The sequence below is a fragment of the Rutilus rutilus genome (assembly GCF_951802725.1).
Source record: "Rutilus rutilus genome assembly, chromosome: 12".
Lineage (NCBI taxonomy): Eukaryota > Metazoa > Chordata > Actinopteri > Cypriniformes > Leuciscidae > Rutilus > Rutilus rutilus.
In genome coordinates this window covers 31,814,378-31,839,338 of record NC_140217.1, presented here as the reverse complement: position 1 = coordinate 31,839,338, position 24,961 = coordinate 31,814,378, and the positions used below count along the sequence as shown (strand labels likewise).

Here is a 24,961-nt window from a genome sequence, read left to right as displayed (position 1 = left end):
AACCGACGCCATTGATCTTATCACTGAGTGCATTTACATGCATGTTCTTAACCTGATTATGTTTAATAAGCCGACAATGCATGTGATCACGTAAACGCGTTAACCTGTTTTCCTTCATCAGAGTAAGGTCATAAACGGCTTAAGCATAAACCGATCGTCACAGCTAGATTTTTGCCCCTTAAGCCAATTTAAGCACATGTAAACACATTAACCTGCTTTCTGTCAGCTTATTGAAGTTCGCATGTGTGATATGTGACAGAAACACGTTCTTACTGTGGATTTAAGTACATCCAGACAGAGTGAGTGTTTTGCAGGAACTATATCGCACACTCAGACTCTTTATTGACCCAAAAAAATTCTGACAGTGCTCTCTTATAAGAAGAAGTGGTACAGTCAAAATGCTGCATCTGAAACTGCATGAGAGGATAATATATGAGCCGTAAGATTCCCGCTGACATGTTGCAATACTCTTCTTCTGTTTTTAATGCTTTATTTAACATCACAACCAACAAATGAAATACTCGGAGTCAGATACGTAAATTATTGCATTTTGACGTCAATACCAAGAAATAACATGATTTATTAATAAAGTCTTGTAAATGTGGTTTACTTGCTTGTTGAGTTATTGTTTTGCGTGAAAACCTGGATAACAGGTTATTTCAGTAAACTGATTTTTGTGAGTTATCAGCGTACTGGCGTGCATGTAAACATGCTCACTGTGTATCAAGTGCTGAGGAAGCCTCTGGAGCTGAAATTCAGATATGGTAATAGACAGGGGTGGCACGGTTCACAAAACCCACGGTTCGGTTCGTATCACGGTTTTAGGGTCACGGTTTTCGGTTCCGTACGGTTCTTGGTGTTATTTTTTCTTTTAATCTTTAACGCTCCAAAAATTTACTTCAGCATATGATATATAGCTTAATTATCTAATTATTTATTTATTTATTTCATAAATGGGGCTTGTTTGCAAAACGCAGCTTCTCATTTCCCATTCCAAAGTAATATAGTGAGCGGTCACCGTGAGGAAACTTTCAGTGGCCCTGGAGGTCCATCCATCTGTAGTGAGAGCTACGTGGACTGTGTCGGACAGTTCTTTGTCAATTTCTCCTCGTGTCTCGTCATCATAGGCGTAATTTGCGGGTGGGACATGTTCCCACCACTTTTTGACAGGGTCGATATTATCTCGCAGCACGGATGTACCAATACAAATAAATAAAACATCTCCAGTTAACTAGCAAAGTATTCGTTAAAGCAATCTAGCGCTGAAATGTGTTTTTTTTAATCAAGTGATCAAAGTGCTCGTTGCCGCTGCGATCAGTGGCGCTGATACAGTGTTCTCTTGTGGCTCGCGCACACGCCGCAGCGGCCGCACATTCTTCACTCGGACGCGCGCTTCAATCCGTTGAGGAGACTCTACTCTATTCGTTCCGGTGAAATCACGAAACAAAATGCGCACAAATCTGTCCCTGCTTGATACACAACCACTGATAAACATAATCGGTTTTGATGAAAAAGAAACAAAATATACATACGAGTGCGGATTAGAACTCAGAACCTATGACACGCTTGGCAAAAGTTCTGCCACTGAACCATTAAAGTACATATGTAAAACAGTCGATCTATGTATTTATTCACGTGAAAAAACAACATATAGTGGAGTAGATCTCATTAAATGTCTAAGTAAACCCAGTGTACTATTTAAATCGATTGCTGGACATCGTAATGTTATTCTACATAAGTCTGATTTATGATTTAGCATTGTATTAGCACGGGCACGAGCTTCATTGCGCATGCGTCGAACCGTGCGAACCGTGCGACGCACACACGCTCCGAACCGAGACAAGCGAACCGAACGGTTCGGATGTTTTTTCATGTACCGTGCCACCCCTAGTAATAGGCGCTTCATTTCTGACACACGCTGTAAACGGTTGACCAATCATAACCCTTTCGCACGTACGATCACACCGGTGTGATCAGTCTAGGCTGGTCCCTGGAGCGTACGATCACACCGGTGTGATTAGAACGGTCAGTGACGTGATCAACTGCTAAATTCAAATGCGCTTTCGCGCGTTGGCTGGCGCTGAGTCAGAGACAGGCGCGCTCAGAGCTGTTATATATCACAACTTTTCAGTGTTTTCAACCACATAATGTTTATTTTAGGTTTCAGACATATAAGTACTAAAAAAAACAATACATTTAGAGTTTGTAAAATACACACTAATGTCAAAGGAAAAGGCAATAATAATCCTTTCCATTATAATTAGATAGTTTCCTAAATAGTTTTATTCATATCAGATACACATTGTGTAAGTAACTTTAAAGTTTACTCTATTCTTCTCCCAGTTCACCTGCCACTTACTTTTATGTATTTCGGGAGAAGTGGATGAATTCATGTGTTGTAAATCCAACAGATCCGATTCTCTGAACTGCGTCTGCGGCACAAACTAAGATGGCGGCGCCGGCGCCCATCACTCATACAGCTCAACTAACGCGATCGTTATAAAGGTGTTAAAACAACAAAACACTTCCACTTGCATATATTTGACAATCGGAATATCAGATATTTCATGCCATATCTAACAAATTTGTGAATATTTTGAATAAAAAAGGAAAAATTACATAAAAGCAGATCATCATTCATTCAGCTCTGTTGTTGCTGCGGTGTGTCACGTGACAAGCAATGACGCGTCACCATGGAAACCATAAAGTGACACATTCTAAATAACGGTCGCCTTGAAAAACTCACGCTGGGGGGGTCAGCCAGAATATTTTAAAGGAGTCATGACCTGTAATTTTCACTTTTCCACGAGAAAAAAAGTATGTTATGATTGCCTAACGATTATACACTGGCCGGGAAGCCGATATTTAAAAGTGAAGCGTTTGTTTACCCCTGGGTTCGTCAACCAGCCCACGTGCACGCGCACTCAAATACGTGATGTTAATTTCTGGCGCAGGATATACCATATATGGATGTCATTTTGGAATGATATGCTGAAGCGTTACCTGCGGTGTCAACCCCCCTCCTTCCTGCCACCAATCAACGCGCCCCTCATTTGCATTATTACAATGACCGTCCACGACAGCCAAAATATCGCATCAGATCTCGCGAGACAATAATGCCTTCAGAAATAAGGGTCAGAGTGTTTATTTTTTTTCCACTTTTTTCCACTTTTCTTTTTTAGAAGGGCCTGAAAGACTATAATAGAGCGTGGGTATCCAAGGTAATACTAGGTTATGACTCCTTTAAACTTACGTGTGAAAGGGATAACAGGCTGGGACGTCTGACCAATCAGAGCAGAGTAGGCCCTCGGAAAGGAGGGGTTTAAAGAGACTGAAATTTCAAACTAATCATTTTCTCTCTTTGAGAAATGAGGTAATGTGCAATATATATATATATATATTAAAAAATATATAGTTTTTTGACCTTGGATGCAAACCTATTGTAGGAGAACTCCAAAACAAAATTAGGAACCTTTAAAATAGCATAATGGGGCAAAAATTGAGAAATTATGACACACAATAGTGTAATCTCATTTGGTCGATGTGATAATCTGATTGTTGAATACAAGTAAAAATAGTACATTTATTGAATTTGCATTTGACCCTCTTCTGTACTCATCTTGACAGCTTGAAAGGCTCCTGTGAATTTCAAAACATTAATTATGCAATTTGCATGTGCATGTGTCAGGGGCACGGTGCTTCTGTTTAATTAAGCAAGGTTCCACATGAAAAACATGCACGAGCAGGGAGTGGGAGGGTTTATGCTAATTTACTCACAGCTGCTCGTAAGGATTGTTTATCACCCTAACAGGGGATTTTACCAGCATGCATATTATGCTAGTTTTTTGCACAGTGATTGGTTTGCGATGGTTAGGTCTCTTTAGGGTCGTTTCAGGAAGCTCGTAATGAAATGCAAATTTAAATCACTTGTGTCATGGTGTGAGTTATTGCTACCTGGCTGGATTCATACACTAGAGATGGAACTTATCAGGACAATGTGGTGATTCACACGGTGATTTGACTGTATGCATTAATGAAGACTAAAATTGGACTAAATGTCATTACCAGTATTACATCATGAAAGAACACTGAAGTGTGTCGTTAGTATTTGGGGTTATACAAGTTGCACAGTTACAAAAAATATATATATTTCTGTTATCATTTAATCACCCTTGTGATATCTTTATTGGAGGACTAAAATTTAAGTTGTTAATTATTAAAATTGCTCAAATTCAATCATCAAAAATAATGCAGTGTTGAAACAATATGAGAGTGAGTAATTAATGACAAAATTATCTTTTATAAATTATATAAAATATATTTTTGGTGAGCTATTCCTTTAAGAACCCCAAAAACAAAAGTAAAAACAAAACTTTGAATCCTTTAAGCCGTTAAGTGACCTAAATGCTAGTGGGCGGGGCCTATGGTGTAATGATATATAGCTATTCGTCGATGTGTAATGGAGAGTTTGCAGAGAAACTTTTGTTGACAGATGAAGCAGCCAACTGCATTGGATCCGACAGCACAAACTGTAAGTAAATGATTTCGTCTTGCTCTGGAGGCAGTCATATGCAAATGCGTTTGCCTGTAAGACGTCACAGATCCTGCAATATCAAAACGAGACATTTTTGGAGCTTGATATTTAAAAAATAAATGCTTTGTTTATAATAGGGAGGATGTTTTAAGCTATGAAACTTGCAGGATTTTCTAATGGTGCAAAGACCTCTTATATGTCAAAAGATCAAGTTTGATTTCTCATATCATGACCCCTTTAAAAGATGTGTGTGCAAATTACTCCTCATTCTCATCTCTCGACCCTACCTCTTTCTTTCTTTTCTTTACCCTTCATCTTTTCAATCTTCATTATTACATAATTCATAGTGACTTGAATTATTCAGAATATTTTTTTTAAAGTTTCTTATCTGTTTCCAACCTCCTTTTCATACATAATGTAGGTGAAATGTTCTATTATGATTATATATGCGGCCCTTCACCAGCTCATGTCTCTGGATCTTCACTTCACATGTTTTACTTCACGACCGTTCTCTTGGGTTTACATCAACAGAGAGGTGCCAGACAGTAGGGCAGTTTGTGTTAATGTATATTTGGATCTAATTCACCAAACGCTTTACTGATTGTTACAAAGAAATGTATCAAATGAGCTACATGATTTTTTTTGACCACATCAAGATTATATTGATGATGGTGTTTTTATCCAATCAATTTAATATAGTTAATTTGCTGTAATTACAGAAAATCGAAGTGTCTCCATCAGCTAACAGAGCCCCAGCATGGGTCTGTGTCATGAGGGTCCGTCTATCATTAACAAGCCACTCTGTGTCATTCGTAGCTTGCTGCTCAAACTCCCAAAGATTGAGGATAAAGCTCATTACTATTCCAGACTACATCTCCCTTGTGTAACCACCAGATCTGGTCTTGACAAAGACTGACTATGGTCTGTGACCTTCTGAATTTGAAGATCACCAAACCAAATGTGTTACAAAAGCAAATACAGTATCAAAAAAATATTTCATAATACTAATTATTATTATTATTGGTGTTTGTATTATTTTTTACTACTAATACAAATATATCACTACAACTAATGTAAGCAAGTCCAGCTGGATTCACACACACACATTTTCAAAATTCTTGGGTACCATTTTATTTCAGACGGGGGGGTCTGGTGATCCACATTTTAATGTTAATGGCATTTGTTCAAGAAGAGAGTGCCAGTATTATAGATCACAAGTTATGTAAATCCAAAGTATGGGACGGGCCTCTCTATGCTTGAGAGCCATGTGGCCTTCTCAAACACTGAGGGGCAAGACTCTCTTTTAACAAAAGCTACTCAAGCGAGAATCACAGGCGTTTAGTGTGAAGGGATCCTTGAGTAGAGAAACAGACTTTGTAAATCCCACCGCAGATTCAGTGTGCATCACATTACACTTAATCCCAGGAATTCACCAGTTTTAAATGTTGAATATTAAAAAAACAAACTGAGGAAAATGACCAAACCCTGCTCTGCTGCATAAGGAAACTCATTATAAATGGATGCTAACTGGTAAAGTGTTATTTAAATACTATTATCCATTAATAATTAATGACTAATCTCCGTGATTATCCACCCTTTCTCTGAAGTTTACAAATGATCCATCCTTTTCATTTTAATGGCTAGGGTCCTTTGAACCTTCACCGTCATTGTTGAGTAGCCAATCAATGAACTGTTTCTGGAACGCCCTTTCAAACCAAACCTAGTTAGTTTCTAAACAAGCTCAGTCGAACAAACAACAAGTATACTCTACACACACTAGAGCTGTTAAAATACTTTGTGAATGGATGCATTTAGTCAAACACAAACTGGCATTGGACTCTACTGAGGTGGAAAGATTCTTGTAAATAGGAGGGAACAATATAACATCTGTGCAATGCATCTTGTTCACAACAACAGATCACCATCTAAACATCCTCACTTAATCACTATAATACTTGTCTCTACACAGGCTTTGCATACACATTGATTATAAATGTATGTATTAATGGTCTTTGTTGCTTTCCCTTTAATACTAGATCTGCCAAAAGTAAATTGTAAACAAAGGAGAAGAATTAACTGAGCTCGCTGGTCGCCTTGAAGTTCCACCCATCTGTGCAGAGAGGGTGACAATACAATACACCATTCTACCCTGCCAGCAACAAAAAACCCTCACCCAACCTTCTAGTTTTTCACCAAAACAATGAATGCACAAACACTTAATGTGCAGGCCATTAATAGCAGGAATTTATGTGCAACAGCGCACAAGTCACTGCAATAAAACACCTTTGAATATATTAAACCATTCCTGTGGTTGCACAAAACCCCATGTCAAAAGAATCAAAGTTCCTAACGCTGTTATAATTGGACACATTTTTGACAATGAGGAAAGGACAGATGGCTACAAAGCAGCAACTTCAGCCAGACAAACACCAAGTCAAACATTTGGGTAAAAACTGGCTGTGAGAAGTCAGAATATGACAATCAAGTCTTGATGAAAAAATGCCAAACCACTGCATGGACTTCATTGCTGTCCTATTTACAAGACACAAGAGTGTTTATCACAATTGCTACTAGCAACATCTCTTATGAAAGTAGTCATCTCCTTACGAGTCTAGCCAGAATGGCTACTTTAGTTACTTCCTAGAAAAATCATACTGTTACTAGCAACAAACCAAATTCATTCTAGTGTCTAAGTCGATACTACTAACTATTGGGAAAGTTATAAACAGGAAATATCTAATAGGCCTACATTAATCACAAAATTATAGAATAATTACTAGCACGAATGCAATAGGCACCACAACTATACTAGTTGGAAGTGAATAGTTGATATTAGAACCACAGATCCAAATGTGTTACCAGTAACAATGGACTAGTTACATCTGACTAGTGACGCCTAGAAGAAAAATAATTGGTAGTAGCCTATGTAATGGAAATAAATACTAATAACTTACAGATTGGATTGAGGACTGGAATAAGACTACCATCATCTAATAAGTAGCTAGTTTAATAAATAGATAGGCTACTAAATTGAAAACATGGATGATTAGGCTACTAGTAACTCTAGTAACAAAAATAGCTGCTAATTTTAAGGGATTAATGTAAAAACAGCTTGATTTTTACACAATCTGGCAAAACAAAGTAGCCTAATCTTTGTTTATTTAGAGAAGCAGGTTATGAATCGGATCAGTAAACATCCAAGTATCTCGCTGCAGGCCATGTGAAATAATGTTCATCTAAACTCCTCAGATCGATGCATAAAAGACATGCCAACATACCTTTCACTTGCGTTTCATACTCCGCAATGATCTCCTTGTCCTTCTTAATCCTCGTCTGAGATGACATCTTTCTTGAGGTATAAATGTAGAATCCAGTGATATGTTGAGCTTGCGCGCGAGCCCCCGACTGTCACAGTTTGCAGGTTTTCCCCCTTCTTCCTCACCAGTTACTCTCAGAAGTGTCCTTCAATGTTACATCGGCTGGTAAATCCTGATACTTTCCCCTTCAGAGAGAAGCAGCTGAAAGCACCCCGGGCACACCTGCGCTTTCTCAGATCCGATCCCTCGCGTTCAGATGAGCTGCTGGGCTCGGGGAGAGGCTGCTCCTCCTTGCTCGAGATCTTCCATCTGAAGTGACTGAAGAAAATACAATTCCTATCTACAAGAAGAGGTTTGGGTATGAACGATGCGGCGTTGTGTCTGTGCCCATGCCGTTTATGTGGTCCTCAGGTCCGCATGCTCTGAAAGGAAGAGTTGAGATGGCATTATCTGAGCGTAATTGGGCTCCGTTGCATTAGAATCTCAGCGGCAAAGCAAAGAACAGAATAGCGCCCGAGCGTCGTATGTGACTCCTCCTATTGTCGAATTCACTCCCTCAACCAATCCAATCAGTTCCATATGCACCCCTCCCTGGGCTCACACACAAACACACGCACACACACACTCTCTCACACACAGGGCGTTTCGTTTACACTTACATTCTCTGAAGCCAATGTATTTAGCTCAAGGTATCATTTTCCTCAGAGAGGTATCAGCATGTTTGTATTTGTGTCCCATTTATAATAACTGTTAACTAAAATACACAAAAGATTGAATAGGGCTGTGAGTATCAATACTTCAGACAATGACCTGCAAGACCAGGCAATAAATGCATCACTCCCTATAAATGACAATAAACAGGTCTGTACAGTCAATCGGTCATTGTTGCAAATCAAACCCTATCAAGGTGATCATATGTTGTGTAATCCTGAAGGGGTTTATTTTGCAATAATAACCAGCAGATTGTACATAATATACTAAATTCATATATGGACATGAAATAGCTACTGATCTGAGTGTTTATTCGGCAATAATGACCAGCTAACATGGACATAAAATATTGATCTAACTTTTAAATCATACCTTGCTTGTAGAGGCACCAAACTTAGGAATCCATATAGGAAACAGGCACTGGACGATGGTCATTCAGAAATATCATTCTGTCCTCTGAATGCTGCAATGGACCTATTAAAGTATTCTACAGAGATGCATCATAAAAACAACACAATAAGGGCTGAGGGTGATCAAATGCAATTATCAAAATGCATTTGATGATGCAATAGCTTCAAGTTAGAAGTGAGTGAAAGGATCTTTGGGGACAAGATACTATCAGTCACCAGTATCTCTAATTCACTATACGTAACATTGCATTTGTCAGTTTAGACAGAAATGTGGTTAAAAGGGTGGCTGTTACCTCGAAAATGGAGAATGGAGGTTAATTGTCAAACCACTTAACACTCCATCCATTCCAAACTTGCCGTTCATGAGGACATTGTGAGGTCTAAAATGAAGCACGAAGGGAAGTGTTTTAAGGGAACAAACAGCACAGATGTTCAATTCACACTCAAGTTTTTTTTATTATTCTGTGGGTGTTTTATAATTAGTTTGATTTGCATAATATGACAGCATGCGCTAATGCGTTTGGAAGTATTAATCTAACATCTAATTTGTTTTGCATCTATAACCTCGATGCTCAAAATGAATTTAGGAAAATGTCCAAAAGTAACGAGCATGACAAGAGCTCTGTTCATTCAGGTGTCAGAGATGTTCAAAGATTTGATGTTCTGAGAAGTGAAACGGTGGCCTGACAGTTCCTGTCAGCGAGGTGTTTAAACCTGTGGTCTCAGAGACCCACATCAAAGCTCTGTCATCATGCCATTTCATCTGTGAACTTGCAGTGCAAGAGAAAAGCTCTTGGTGAAATGGGTCGTGGTCTGAGTGACACTGAAAAACACTCATAAGATGCGAGCTTAGAATTCAGTTACACAAAATCAATAGCTATATGGGCATCAGAGCCATACAATAACTTTTACACAAAAAATACAAATACTACATATGCAGGGCCTATATCCAACCTGTTATGTTGTAGTTTATTTTCAGCGCATATCTTTGGCTGCATTACTCCTATACATGTGTAGATGTGGGTTGTGCGTGTCAGTAACATATCATTAATATTATCACTGATCTATTCCTAAAAGTTAAGAATTCCTAAAGCCCAACACGAGCATCTTGAGCAGTGTGTAAACATACAAGACACTTGACCTTTTCAAAGCGCACTTTCACAAGCTTACCTTAGGAATTTATAATGGGATATGCAAACAGAAGGGTTAGAGGTTTGCATTTCTGATGTGAAAATAGAATTTTTATGATATTAATGTCCAGCCTTCAGGTGAACTTACAGTTTTTCTCAGTCGCTTTGGTGCATTTCTCACATCACTATTTACATTTGCACAACAGTTAGTTCAACCTTCACAACATTTAGTCATGTGTGCACAGTTTCTCATTCCTTCCAACAAACTGCAAATGCTTTTGGACATGCAACAGTTGCTTTCATACAACTCTCTGCTGTTTTATAACATTATCATTTGCTTATGTCATGTCAGTCAAAATTAACTATACTTGTGAATGCTGAATAGTCATTCCATATAAAACTAATAGTCCTCATTTCATTGCTTGAGTCATTACATACAAAAATGTTGAACTAGTTTTCAAAATCTGTCAAGCAAATTTTACACATTTTTTTAAATCTTTTTTTTCCTGAAAATGTCTCCTAAATTGAACAATTTGCAATTGAGCAATAGATGATATTCGCTGTGATGTAGATGAAATGATGTGGCCAGACAGAGAGGAACATCTGGATGTGCATGAATGATTACAGTACTATGTATGTTGTATGTTCAGTTCCAATATGTACTGCAATATTGTGTACAGTTGTGCACAGCTCTATCCAAAGGGAGTTTATGTTTGTTGTAAATAAGGGTGTATTTGTTCTTTTGCACAATGCTGTGAACAAATTAGAATTGCAAAGAGCATATGCAGTAAAAATGTGAAACATACATATTCAGTGTCTTGTACTCAGTTACCTCACTAAATACAGTAATGTGTAACTTTACTGTATTTTTCAAATGGCTGTGCAAATAGTATATAGTGCTGTCTTGAGCATTTTCAGGTAGTGTCACCAAGATCTGACTTTTTTGCATTGGAAAACATTTAGAGTAAACTGTCATAATGAAAACATGACAAAGTCATTTGACTATCTTGTTCATAAACAATGGTGTCAGGACTTTTCATCTTGATGACACTGACACTTTCATTGACATGAATACTTGCTTTTGAGGAATGAGCTATCCATTTTGAGCAAGTGACACGCTTTTGCAGGTTATCAACTAGGTTTTGCAGTTTGTACTAATTGTTTTGAGAACTGCATTAACTGTTGTGCAAATGTAAATAGTGATGTGAGAAATGCACCAAAGCGACTGAGAAAAACTGTAATTAGTGATATTTGAATGATTCATAATCAATGCCGCCATATATTTGGTCACATTTTTGTGTTTTGAATCATCACTATCAATTGAGAATGCTTTTAAACTCCAATTCAATTAATGAATTTGAATTGTAGTTGGATACAACAAACAATAGAGTGGACAATAGATAGACAGATAGATGGACAGATAGATCCAACAAACATTAGCTAGAACAACAGACAGATAGACAGACAGACAGTTAAACAGACAGACAGACAGACAGACAGACAGATAGATAGATAGATAGATAGATAGATAGATAGATAGATAGATAGATAGATAGATAGATAGATAGATAGATAGATAGATAGATAGATAGATAGATAGATAGATAGATAGATAGATAATGATGGATTGAACAAACAATAGATAGTTACAGACAGACAGATAGAAATTACAAATGATGGACAGACAGAAAGATCTATTCTGCAATTTAGAGTTTTGCCTAACTCTTTATCATTGTGAAGGAGGTTGGGGAACATCATGGGCTATACCGGGGTAATGAACATCCCTACAGAGGCACAATAATGTGTTGTATCCTTTTGTTCATGGCAAAAAAAAATAAAAAATTACCAAGCAATTTACCAAGCTCTGTGCCCCTCCTCTCGCTTCATCACTTCTAGGCATCTCAGGGGGCAGCAGCCTGGGAAACTATGACTTCAGTGTTTTTGAGGGACAAAGCAGCATTGTGAGGTTCTTCTCAGTATTTCAGCTTGAAGAATAGCAGAGAGAGAAAGAGAGCTTCCTCCTAGAGGCTCAAAACACCAGAATGAGTCACTGCTGAGAATATATGTGCCATAGAGGATTCTGTCTGGACCAATGCCAGGGTATAAGGCGACTGAAAATGAATGAAATTTGGACACATTAAGAAGCTGGGAAAGATGTTTGGATGCACAGTCTTATGTTTTCTTTCGATTACAAGTCCAATAGCTGCATGCTGCACATTTATCTTACGGAAATGAGAGGATTAAGATGAAATCTTACCTTCAGCTGCTCAGATTCACTGCAGCACATACCGAGAGGAAACAAGACAAAATCCTACATAAATGTTGCTATACAATCACAACTATGCCAAAGTATAATGCCAAGAGCTGGTTAGAAATCCTGGTAACACTTTACAATAAGGTTCATTAGTTAACATGAACTAAGAACAATACTTCTTCAGCATTTAGTAATCTTAGTTCATATTAATTTCAACATTTATTCATTATTAAAATCAAAGGTTGTATTTCTTAACATTAGTTAATGCACTGTGAACTAACATGAACAAACAATGAACAGCTGTATTTTTATTAACTAACATTCACAAAGATGAATAAATACTGTAACAAATGTATTGCTCATTGTTTGTTCATATTAGTGAATACATTAACTAATGTTAACTACTGAACCTTATTTAAAAGTGTTACCGAAATCCTAAATATTTCCTGCATATACTTCCCATTCTTTTATCATCCACATCTGGCACTCAGCTGCATATTCCCTGTCATTGTGCAATGAATCCAGGTTAAATTATTTCTGTCACATTAGCAAAAGACAAAAATAGCATGAACAAAATCGGTTTAATGCTCTGGCATTGATATAAATGTAAATTATGATGTAAAAGAACTAACACATCTTTTCCTTCCCACTTTTTATTAGAAGGAGGCAGTGGAAACGGTGGGGGAAATGGCATCTGGAAACGTCTATGGCCAATTTCAGACTCTCATTTTTTAAACTCCAATTTTTTTAAACTTCCCTCTCTAAAATTAGAGAAAAACAGGAAGCATAATAAAACTTGGGTCAGACCATACATAAAACTTGGGATAAAGAAGAGATAACAAAAGAATAAAACTTGGGCTGTATAATTTATGTTTTTTTAGTATTTATGATAATTTCCATATGCAAAAAAAAAACAATATCACGTTTCCAGTACACGTGGAACACCTTCTGCTCACAAGGCCTTATCTGAACTCTGCATTGAGCATCTTATCTAGATAAAGTGAGAAAGAAAAATAGCATGAGAGAGATGGACTGATATAAAAGACAAGAGATTGTGAGAGACTGACGAGTTGGTGGTGGTTCGTGATGCCCACAGTATCAGATATGACACATATTCAAACTGACATGCCACAGCTGACAGTGCACTGAAAAAAAATGGTAGCAAGTTAGCAACACTTTTTACTCAAAAAACAATTGCAAAGAAATGGCACATTGAATTAAACATGAAATGTTGAAGTAGAAAAAACAAAATTGTGTTTTCTTGTAGAAGATATTCTCCTATAATCTTTTAATTTACAACTTAAAAAAAAAAGTACAATGTATGTTTAGAAGATTGTAAATTTTTAAGCATGAAAATTTATTTTTAGTGCTGTCAAAGTTAACTGTACAACAGCTCTGGAACAATGTTTAAATATTATAAAAAGTGCTATGCAAATAAATTTGCATTGCATTGAAAACTTTATATATCCAACATAATCGGGTTAAAAAAAATAGTCAGTATTTTCAACGTAATATTTAAAATGTTGTCCTGGCTTCATTACAGTGACAATATAAAAACAATTATTTAAGTTTGCAAACAACATAGCTTTTTCTCACAATATAAATGGGTTTTTAAAACATAAAATTATGTAGTTACCTTTATATTTTAGGAAGGAATCACTTGCAAGGAAAACCTCACATTTGGGGGTCCTTGGCATCAAAAAGCTTGAAAACCCCTACTTTGCATCTTGGCTAAGGTTATGATTAACTTGAAGCTGATCACTTCGGTCTGACAAACAGTAGCATTTGTTGCAGTTTCTTTGAATGGGAAATTGTCTGAACTGTATAACTGGAGTATCACAGGCCATCATTGCTTTTCCTGGCAAGCATCACCAGTTTGCCTTAATTACACACACACTGTGAGCTATTATCACAGATTTGTTTCAAGGACAAAAATGTGTCTAAAAAGTCTTTATGTCTTGTTTTCTTTCAGTACTCTGACATATTCTTTGACATATTCATAACCTCCCTTATAGCTTTCCTTTCATGTCAATTACTTTCACTTCCACACGTCTCAATCTGACTTATCATCTCATCCCTCTTTATTCATATAAGGAGAGTGTTCATTCTGAGGGACAGTGTTTCAGGGGAAACACAGGGCCATAGTTGAAATCATGTGTGGTGGTGCTCACAAATAGACTGAGGCTACACACTGAAACCCCTGCAGCACACAATAACAATCAGTCCCATCTGGCTGACAGCACCAGTTCTCCATCCCCCAATCCAGTCTCTCCTCACGTGATCTCTCTCTTCTCCAGCTCAGACTGCAGACAACAAGTCTTTTCAGAACTTCTGTCTTTGAAGTTTGTGCTGTCAAACTATGGGATAATATGCATGAACTAAAACTGTAGTTCCAAGATGTAGTACACCAACAATTTATTAATAAATTGCAAAAAATCTGTATATTATGAAATACCAAAAGTAGTTGAAATAAACCAGGAAAAGATCAGGAAAAGATGTGTCCCAAAGTTATTTAAATTTATTTGTACGCAAATTATGTATCAACATAGTTTTTATTATCATAATACACTGTAAGACCAGATCATAAAAAAAACGTACGCTTTTCAAGTTAAAATATACAGTCCCTTACCCTAAATGTAGCAGTTTTACATAAAGTTAATGCGCCCTCAAGTGGTAATAACAAAATCACTCTTTTGGAGATAAAGTGTAAACGTTCTACATCCAGTTTAACAAAATTAATTGCAGAGTTTAGCATAAACATAATAAACAAAATAGCCTACTGCCTTTTCAATGAAAAGGTTTCTCATTTTCGTTTGGTTGTCGTATTAGATAATTATGGCTTTTATTTTGAAATATGTAAGCTCATTCATTGCGCATTAGTGGCAGGAAGTCCGCTTCATGAAAGCGAATCGGTTCATTTGAACAGCTCAAAGAACTGGTTAAAATTTGATTCAGTGAATCCCGTCATTGCGTCATCAACGTGGAATCTGACATCCATTCCAATAAAGTAATTTTAGGCCCATATTTTTGTTTATTAAAATTCTTTCTCGTCTCATCAAACTAATATCGTACAGATCTGAACGGTTCTCTGGGTATCTTAATAATGCAAGATGCCCAGTTGAAATACGTGATGTATTTAAAACGCAAATGTAAGCGACATGAGATGTAAAGGGGCAGGAGATAGGCTATGCGTGATTTAGGTGTTTCCAAAAATAAATGCACCTGTGAATTAGTCGACCCTCTTCTAGTTGTTTTTTCCTCTTCTAGTTGTCTCCTGAAACAGGGAAGAATTTAATTAAATTTAATTTAATTACTGAGAAACAAAGTCGATTCAGTCCGATTTGTGAACGAACTATTCAATTGTGTTGCCGCTTAACCGATTCAAAAGATCCGACTCAAAAAAACGACTCGGACATTGGTAGCACATGGTATCCGATGTTATTTGGATCTATCAAGAGCTAAGACACATGCAGGTTACATTATTGCTTTAGACAGCTCTTACGGAAGCAGTTTGCTCGATTAGCTTACAGTAAAGATGCTGTTGAAGACCATTTGTTTTCGATTAATGCACAGATACAGTGGAGTGTCAAAACATAGAGTAAGTTCCTGATCTCCTTTGTATTTAAAGATCACTATTATTGTAATAAAATAATCATATAGCATCCAAAAATGTGTACTGTGTGTGTGACTGGCAATGAATGTGTTGTTGATGATTTTTGCAGAGTGTTGTTGTGAGGTTGTCGTCGAGTGCAGCAGAGGGCGCTGTTGCTCCTCCGGCAAACTGTAGGATCACAGCAGAGCAGGCGGTCAGACTGTGGGCTCAACACTTCACACTGCATGGCATCTCCGAGCCTCTCCTTTCTAGTCAATATATAATATCTCATGTACTTGGCCAAAAAACTGTGAGTTTCTCTCTCACCCCATGTTTTTAAAATAGTTTTATACATTGTAAAAGTTCCAAACATGTATATACACAACTGAACATGTGTGGAGGCATAGTTTGTGTGGTTACAAAGTGTAAAATAACTGTTTAAGAGAATTGTACATTCTCACTCCCTTTCCATGACACCATGTCCTTGTCTTTCTTTATTAAAAGCTGGAATGTGTGCCGAGGAAAAGGCTGAGAGACACCCTGACTGACAGGGAAATAGAAAGAGTGTGGAAATTATGCTCCAAACGCCTAACGAGGTAAAAACTACATTTGACATTTTTACTCACTCCTCACTGCAACGTTTTTTAATGAGTAAGACCCTGTGCGCACAAGCGAAGGCCTTCACAGAACTTCATATAAGTTTTTTGAATTGTTATTTGTTATTCATTTACATTCTAAGATTAACACTAAACCATTTCCGAGGAGTTTTAACTTATTCCACCCACTGATTAGCTCAGGTCCATTAAATAGTATTAACAGATACAACTTTTTAATTTTAATGTATTATCAACATTAAGATTACAGATTACTTTAGAAGTATATTTTTTATTTTTAAGTCATGTCAACATTAGTTAACTAAGTTAGTTATTAACAAATGGAACCTTATTGCGTTTCCACAAAAGTGTACAAATTAAAATGAGATTAAATCACATTTAATATAATATTTCCTCAAATTCCCAAAACAAAAAACTGTTATTAGTAACATTAAAAGGTTAATTCTCCCAAAAATGAAAATTTTCCCATAATTTACTCATCCTCAAGCCATCCTAGGTGTATATGACTTTCTTCTTTCAGCCATACACAATCAGAGTTATATTAAGCGGAAGAGTCAGAAGTCACTCTTCCATCGGAACTAGACTTGCGAATAGTAAATAAATAAAAATATGGATATTTTTCTTACAAAAGAGCATGCTTCACTTAAGAATGCCTTTAAGGATTACTTTTATGATGGATGGATAATCTTTTTGGAGCTTCAAAAACGATTAATCACAGGTTATTTTTTTAATATAACTCCGATTGTGTTTGGTTGAAAGAAGAAAGTCATATCCACCTAGGATGAGGTGAGGGTGAGTAAATTATGGGATCATTTTAATTTTTGGGTGAACCAACCCTTGAACTGGTTATAAATCAATGACTCGTGAAAAATCATGGAAAACAATTTATAAACGCCTCTGAGAAGATAGATTGCCTATTGATTTCAAGCCTGTGTGAATGTGTTTTTTTAGGATGCCTGTACAGTATGTGATTGAGGAATGGGACTTCAGAGACCTGACCCTGAAGATGAAGCGTCCCGTGTTCATACCCCGTCCTGAAACAGAGGTGAAAAGCTTCAGTGACCTTCTTAGCACATGTCCGAATTTTGCAACAAACTGAGAGTGGACTTCAAATGGATGTGACTTTTTGGATAAACACAGTCTGTGTGTCTGAAAACATTTATTTCCGCTTCGACCCGCTGGTTTGTGTGCATCTAGGAGCTGGTTAGTCTGGTTCTTGAAGACCTCCGGTTGTTACAGGGGGAATCGCACAGGACTGATTTACGAGGTCTGGAGGTGGGCTGTGGATCTGGAGCCATCTCTCTTAGTTTACTACGTAGCATTCCACAGGTTTGCACTGTGTCTTTCTCCTAATTATTTATCTTGCTCTTCTGAGTAATGTAGCATGTCATCTGTAACATCTGTACCCATGATTCTTTTAGCTCAGGGTATTTGCTTTGGATCAAAGCCAGACAGCAGTATGTCTTACAACGGAAAATGCAAACAGGTGACAACCTTTCACAATCGACTATCTAAAGCTTCTATAAATAAATCTTTATTACTTGATGATTTATTATGTTGACTATTGCATATGTATTATTATCGTCTTTTGTTTGTTCCAGACTGGGTCTACAGGACAGACTAGATGTTCACCATTTAGATGTGATTAAGGGTAAGAGTGATGGAAATGACATTCACACTCCGCAATGACTAGTCATCATAACAGTTAGTGATTATTGTGGCAAAGTGGCAATTTTTGGTCAGCACACAACAAACAAACGTCATTTCTGGGCATTTTTTCTCTTTTACGTCACTGACGGTAATCTGATGATTAATTTTTAACAGCTTTTAACATAACTTATAAATGCAAGATGTCTTAAGAACATTTTATTGCAAACTTAACAATGGTGTAGTTACATATTATGAATATAAATGTAACTATATTTGTGTGTGTGTGTGTGTGTATATATATATATATATATATATACTCACACACACATATATATGCATATATATACAGATAATAACATGATATTTGGGTCACCACATTGAGTATTTCCTTCTAAATGTTTTATCAAATGGTTATCCAGAATGAGCTATCAAGAGCTACTGAAATATCATGATTTTTTTTTTTTTTTTTTTAGGAGGAGAAACACATTAAGATCCAAATGATATTGCATTTTGACGGAACACAAAACCTAAAGTGTAGAATTTCTATTTAGAATGTGCTGTTTGTTTTTCCATGCTGATCTTGCATAAATGAAGGTGAATTAGTCAGAAGTGGACAGAATGGAAATACTTCTCAGCCAAGGTGTCATTCCTTTTCTCTCTTTAAGAAATGTTATTATGCAAGCACAATGAGAGATTAAAGTCAAGACTAGAAGTCCATTACATGTTATTTTGATTCTATAGTTAGTTTCTTTGCAAATTAGTGAATAATGAATAGAGAGGAAATGCAGCATGAGGGAGTAACTGGCATTTTTGATTGCCCCATTTCCATTTCCTTTTGCTTTCTGTTGGTTTGTTATGACTGGCCAAAGTGACCAGTGCCAAAGAGTCACAAGTAGACCTGCACGTAATTCACAGCTCAGAATTCCCCAGAAAGCTCCACGGATTTCTGTAAAACTTGAGTGTCGGTCAACCATTCCACGCATCCCACTCTCCTTGTATGTTTGTTTACTAAATATTTTGACTAATTTCATCATGCTTTCAGCTGCCAGTAATAATCTCCATTTCTATTTTCCCATAAATCCATGACACAAAATTTCCAGTCACAATCCGGGAAGAAGCTGAAAAGGTGCAGAGATTCACAGTGGACCTTGTCATAACATTCATAAATGATTTAGCATTAGTGCGACTTGTGTGCTAGTAGATAACGAGACTTTGAGGAATCGAGCCAGACGGTTCAGCCCGAATCCTAGAAGGGCCTCTAAGGTAGTAACATGGAAATGTTCAGCTAATTCCAGGGATTCATTGGGCTTTTCCTGTTAAAGCTTGTGCCTCTCTTCCCACTAAATGGCATTAAAACCAGCTCTCCTGAATGCTAAATATCAGATTTTTAACTCTGTGATCTAACCACATTACTATTATTAGGCTCTGAGATGAAGTTGTTTTCTCTTTAATCGCTGCACTTCACTAACTGCATAAATGAAGGTACTTCTGCAGAAAGGTTAAAGATCTTCCTAAGTGTTGTTTTTATTGAGCTAGCAGACATAAATGGAGGCTTTTCAGGAGTTTCACGGATCATTAACACAAATATATTTGTTTTGGCAGTGTTTATGTGTGTACAGTATATACAGTAGTGGTCAAATTTTAACATATAAAAAAAAAGCTAAAATATTTTCCTCATATTTTGATGGTTTAAAAGAACTTGTCGGGTCATTAAAAACAAACCGTCATTTTTGGCCACTACTGTATATGAGAAAATCAAATATTGTTTTAGTACTGTATATACTTATAACTAGAACCTAGTACCATTTATTTATTATAATATTTATAATACATAATAGGTACATATAATATTTACCGCTCAAAGGTTTTGGTTGGTAATAGTAAGATTTATGTTCACCAATGCTGCATTTATTTGATCAAAAATATAGTACAAAATATTTTGTGAAATATTACTGTTTAAAATAACAGAAGTCTATTTTATTCATTAAAATAGAATATTTAATATAATATTCTATAGTAAAATATTTTTGAAATCTAGTTTATTTCTGTGATTGCAAAGTTGAATTATCAGCATCATTACCTCAGTCTTCAGTGTCACATGATCCTTCATCATTCTGATATGGTGATTTGGTACTCAATAAACATTATTATTATCAATGTTGAAAACAGTTGATATTTGCTTGATATTTTTTGTGGAAACCATGTTCTTTTTTTTTAATTATCTTTTGTAACATTAAATGTATTCTTGCTGAATAATATTAATTTCTTTCAAAAATAATTTTCTTACTGACCCTAAACTTTTGAACGTTACTGTTTATATATAGTATGATAGAACTGAATATATCCTCAGACATTACAAGCATGTATTTCAACATTAATGTCATTATTTTCCTCATTGGTCAGCATTGTTGTTTAGTTTCAAGCTTTGAATTTCCATTTAAATGATATTTTATAATTTAATGAAATAGCCACAGCAGCGCAAATATGTTTTGCATTTGACAGCGAGAGAACAAAATGTGTTTTGTGTTCCCAGATGCAGATGCGATACTGAGAGAATGTGACCCGGTTGACTTTATAGTGAGCAACCCTCCCTACTTGCTCAGTCAGGACATGAAGACTTTACAAACAGAGATACTCAGGTTAGGCCAACATGCGGACACACTCAACATGTGCTTTAACCTTTGGTGTGTGTTTGAAAATTCCTCATGTAACCTTTTAAACAGCCACATCTCTTTCCTGGAAGGTTTGAAGACCATGCCGCATTGGACGGGGGTTTGGATGGGCTGTCTGTGATTCGCCCGGTTTTGGGTCTGTGCTCTAAGCTCTTAACAAAGCGAGGGTAAGTGAGTAGTGTGTGCTTGTCTAACGCCATCATATGTGGTTTGGCAGAATGTCTGGTTGTCTTTGAATATTCTTGTACGAGTGGCGTTGTAGCCAAATACAGTATAAATAGTATGCTATAATGGCGCTAAGAAGCTTTCCCAGGATACCTTACATGCTTCAGGGAATCGAGTGCTACACGGTTCTCTGTAGTTCAGTTGATAACAGTATTCCAGGGACCAGATCATTCTCCCAGTACTCCTCCCAACCCTTATCACTCCCAAGACACACAAACACACACATATGCACATGCATACACAATAACACAATTAGCTTGACGGTTGCAAAACCTATCTTGTGGAATGTTCCATGCCCGTAAAATTACTAATTCAATAAGCATTTCACCGAATGGATGAGTAATACACTTATAAAGGCTGGAGAGCATTGCACGTGTCGATTTTTCCTTGTCAGTGCATGCTGAGATCTTGCTTAGTGGTAGGGTTTCAGATTTCCTTGAGGGTTTCTCATTATGTGTCCACTTAAGATTTGTTTCTTTCGCAGAAATGACACATTTCTGTCCTTTTATAGATACTGAGAGCCCCTAGCATTAGCGTTCAGGTTTCCTACTATTCTTCTTCATGACTAATGGCTTGTGATATTGTTTACTTGGAAAACTCAACCTTTTCCTCCCTTACTTTTTAAATGCCTTTGTCTGCCCAGACGGGTTTACCTCGAGGTTGCTCCATGCCATCCTCCAGTCATTCAGCAGCTGATAGAGGAAATGTTGCCGGGGTTGCTTTATCTGGAAACCCATTGTGACCTCACCAACAGGTCAGGTTCTTCTGCTAACGTGACCTGCCCTTTTTGTTTTGTTGTTGTTTACTTGATTTCAATTGCTTTTTTTGCTTTTTTCAAAAGTAATACATTTTCATTCTGTGAATGTTTGTTCTTAGACCGAGTCCATGTTACAGTGTAATTACAGGAGTTACTTTCTCAACAGGAAATAGCAAATATGTACTTAGGTATGTGTCTCGTATATATATATAGGTATGTCTCTTGAATGTTATAACTAGGGATGCACTAATACCAACATTTCAGATACTTACATTTTTGCTACTCGCCGATACCTGCATTTCTAATTTTTAAATGTATTGGTAGAGAACCCAAAAGAATACAAATCATATGTAACCCTGGATCACAAAACCAGTCGCACGGATATGTTTGTGGCAATAGCCAACAATACATTGTATGGGTCAAAATTATTGTTTTTTTTTTTTTTTTTTTTAATGCCAAAAATCATTAGGATACTAAGTAAAGATCATGTTCCATGAAGATATTTTGTAAATTTCCTACCGTAAATATATAAAACATTTATTTTTGTGAGTGAATTCAGCACAATCGCGAAAATGTTTAAACAAATGGACAACTTTAAAGGCGATTTTCTCAATGTTTAGATTTTTTGGCACCCTCAGATTCCAGATTTTCAAATAGTTGTATCTCGGGATGAAAATTTCAGGGAATGCTAAAATTGTCATTTTATTCAAGCATCATTTCATTTTTTTATAGTAAATATATTTTTAGTAGTTTACTAGCATAGCTTTAAAAAAATAAAACATTTAAAAATAAATAAATTTGTATATATATATTTATATATAGTGGCGTGTAATGTAGTCACTCCTACTAGCCACTTTGGTGGGTTGAATTTGATATAATATAAATGTTTCAATCATAGTCTTTTAAAAAGGCATCTGAAATAATAAACTAAGTGCAATGTAGTGTTGTCAAAAATATAGATTTTCCGATACATATTGATACTGAAATATCTGAAATGCTCCCAATACTCTTATTCCGCAGAATAGACACACAATACCAGCTGCGCTTTCTCAATCTCATCTCTCTGACAGCGAGTTGACAAACACACATCCTCCTCCCCTCACTCACTGTTTCATTTGCTCTGCCTCCAGATGAATATTGTTGCTGTTACAGGGGTTGAATTTCGGCATGGAATTACACGTATTGTGCATCATTTTACGCGTCCTCACAGATTCTTTGCTCTCATAAAACCAAATATATTTGCCATATTAAACGGTATAATGGCTCTGTGCATCAGGTCTTAAAGTGACAGCAACCATCGAGACTCATCAGAGATGCGTTTCTGCAGACCTTGGTTGTAACTGAGCTTGAACCGGTCTGGCCATTCTCCTCTGACGGACCATAGCTGCATTCTTTTTTTACCTATGAATTTTTTCTATGCACCATTCTATATGCATATAATTGTTGGAGAAAATATATAAAATCATACAGGTATATGAGCTGTTGGAGAAATATAAAATTACACAAAAGGAAAAAATATATATTTATAAATATATATTAAATATTATAAAATATATAAATATAAATATGTAAACGCAAAAAAATATAAACTTTGACTGTGAACATAAGGTAGCTACAAATGCGATTAAATCTCAGCACAATTAATATATTATACACTATTATCAGTTAATTATCAAAATAATTAATATATCATACACTTGAGTTAAGAGTGATCTGCTGTGACGTCACAATCAAGTTGAATTGTGGGATATGGAGCTGCTTGAAGTGTACATCGGACCAGACTCGCTCCCTCTGTCAAAATCGAGGGGACAATGGTCTGTCCATATAAACTTCACAAAGTGGAACACACTTCAAAATGACGGTGGGGATTCCCCTGAGGGGAAGTGCTTAGGGAAGTTTGCAACTGTATGTCTAAAAAGAGGGGAGTGGCATATATATATATATGCCTGTTATTTAATATTATATAATTAAACATTTATTTTTTTACATTTTATGTATGCATATATATCTTTTGTGTCATATATAATATATACTGTACATATGCATCTTTTGAATTGCTCAATAACTGTAATGGGATGTGAGAATTATGATGATCTTTAAAATGGGAACTACTTCTTTAAAGTGTGCATGTGCAAAAGCTTTGGTCCAAGTCATTCTGGATCATCACTCCAGTATTTGGTAAACCGACACTGTAAATAAAAACTGATGCAACCTTAGTAGGCAACTCAAGTACCCTGTTATCTCTGGATGCTGAGTCAACAGTATCCCATTTACTGTATACTGGTAAACACACTATGCTTTTTATTTTACAGGCCACGATTTTGCATTTTACAGAAGAAAGGAGAGGATGACTGAAACAAAGGACAGAGGAAAATACATTAGGAAAGACTTTTGGCTGGTATGACACCATACTAAGTAGAGCTAGAGTCTTTACCATGAGCAATTGCCCATTTAAAATGCCTTCAGTCAAATTGCAGGTGGCACACTGCCAGTCTCCTCGCCTGTTCCCAGCATGCACCGAGTTAAAAACCTGCCAATCCTACCAAGAAGCTCCTTTGTGAAATTTGCCAACAAAGGGTTTCTATTTGTCTTGTGCTGTAACCTTCTGTTGTTATATCTTTCATATTCGCTTTCCTTTTAATTGGTAAGTGCGTGTGGCTGTGGTTTGTTGTGGTAAGATTGCATTGATTGTGAGTTTGTGCTCAGTGTGCAAGTGTCAGGGTGCAGTAGGCTGAAGGTAATTATTGAAGCCTTTTCTAAGAACTCCCCCTCCCAACCCTGCGCTAGTCACTCCCTGGAAGTAATGCACTCATTCTGCGAAACAGCTGGCCCATTGCCGCTAACTCGCTCGCTCAGCTAGCCCACAGACAAACCAGACATGCTCCACTACCACAATGCATACACCAAATCTGTCTGTTCTCTTTGAATGAGTGAAGCTGAATTTTACATGCACTGCCTCTCTTCTCTGTTTTAGTAATGTGTATTCAAATATTGCGGAGACATTTTGTATTTATTGTTCTTGTAGACATGCAGTGCCATGATAAATAAACTATTTTTTAATACATTTGTTGTCTTTATGCTGATAAATTAACATT

General features: G+C 36.6%; 2 protein-coding genes across 4 annotated transcripts in view; one reads left to right on the top strand and one right to left on the bottom strand.

Annotated features, from left to right (window-relative positions):
• Nucleotides 1–8,466, bottom strand: part of srgap3 (SLIT-ROBO Rho GTPase activating protein 3) — a 93,851-nt gene extending 85,385 nt beyond the window's left edge. For both annotated transcript variants that reach the window (XM_084426368.1, XM_084426369.1), the window contains exon 1: nucleotides 7,813–8,466. In XM_084426368.1, the coding sequence (XP_084282494.1) occupies nucleotides 7,813–7,879 (67 nt within the window). In that variant the 5' untranslated portion in view covers nucleotides 7,880–8,466. The remainder of the gene's footprint in view (nucleotides 1–7,812) is intronic.
• Nucleotides 8,467–15,742: 7,276 nt separating this feature from the next.
• hemk1 (HemK methyltransferase family member 1) lies at nucleotides 15,743–24,928 on the top strand. Of its 2 annotated transcripts, none has more exons than XR_014629371.1 (11): nucleotides 15,743–15,954; nucleotides 16,079–16,258; nucleotides 16,453–16,544; nucleotides 17,514–17,607; nucleotides 17,760–17,891; nucleotides 17,984–18,048; nucleotides 18,164–18,213; nucleotides 20,746–20,851; nucleotides 20,936–21,051; nucleotides 21,753–21,863; nucleotides 24,179–24,928. XR_014629371.1 is itself a non-coding variant. In XM_084425256.1 (11 exons), exons 1-11 carry the CDS (start codon nucleotides 15,892–15,894, stop codon nucleotides 24,219–24,221), a joined length of 1,032 nt encoding a protein of 343 aa, XP_084281382.1. In that variant the 5' UTR covers nucleotides 15,759–15,891; the 3' UTR covers nucleotides 24,222–24,928. The 2 variants fall into 2 exon arrangements, 1 of the variants encoding a protein (XP_084281382.1); XM_084425256.1 differs by having other exon boundaries at nucleotides 15,759–15,954; nucleotides 20,956–21,051.
• The last annotated feature ends 33 nt before the right edge of the window (nucleotides 24,929–24,961 follow it).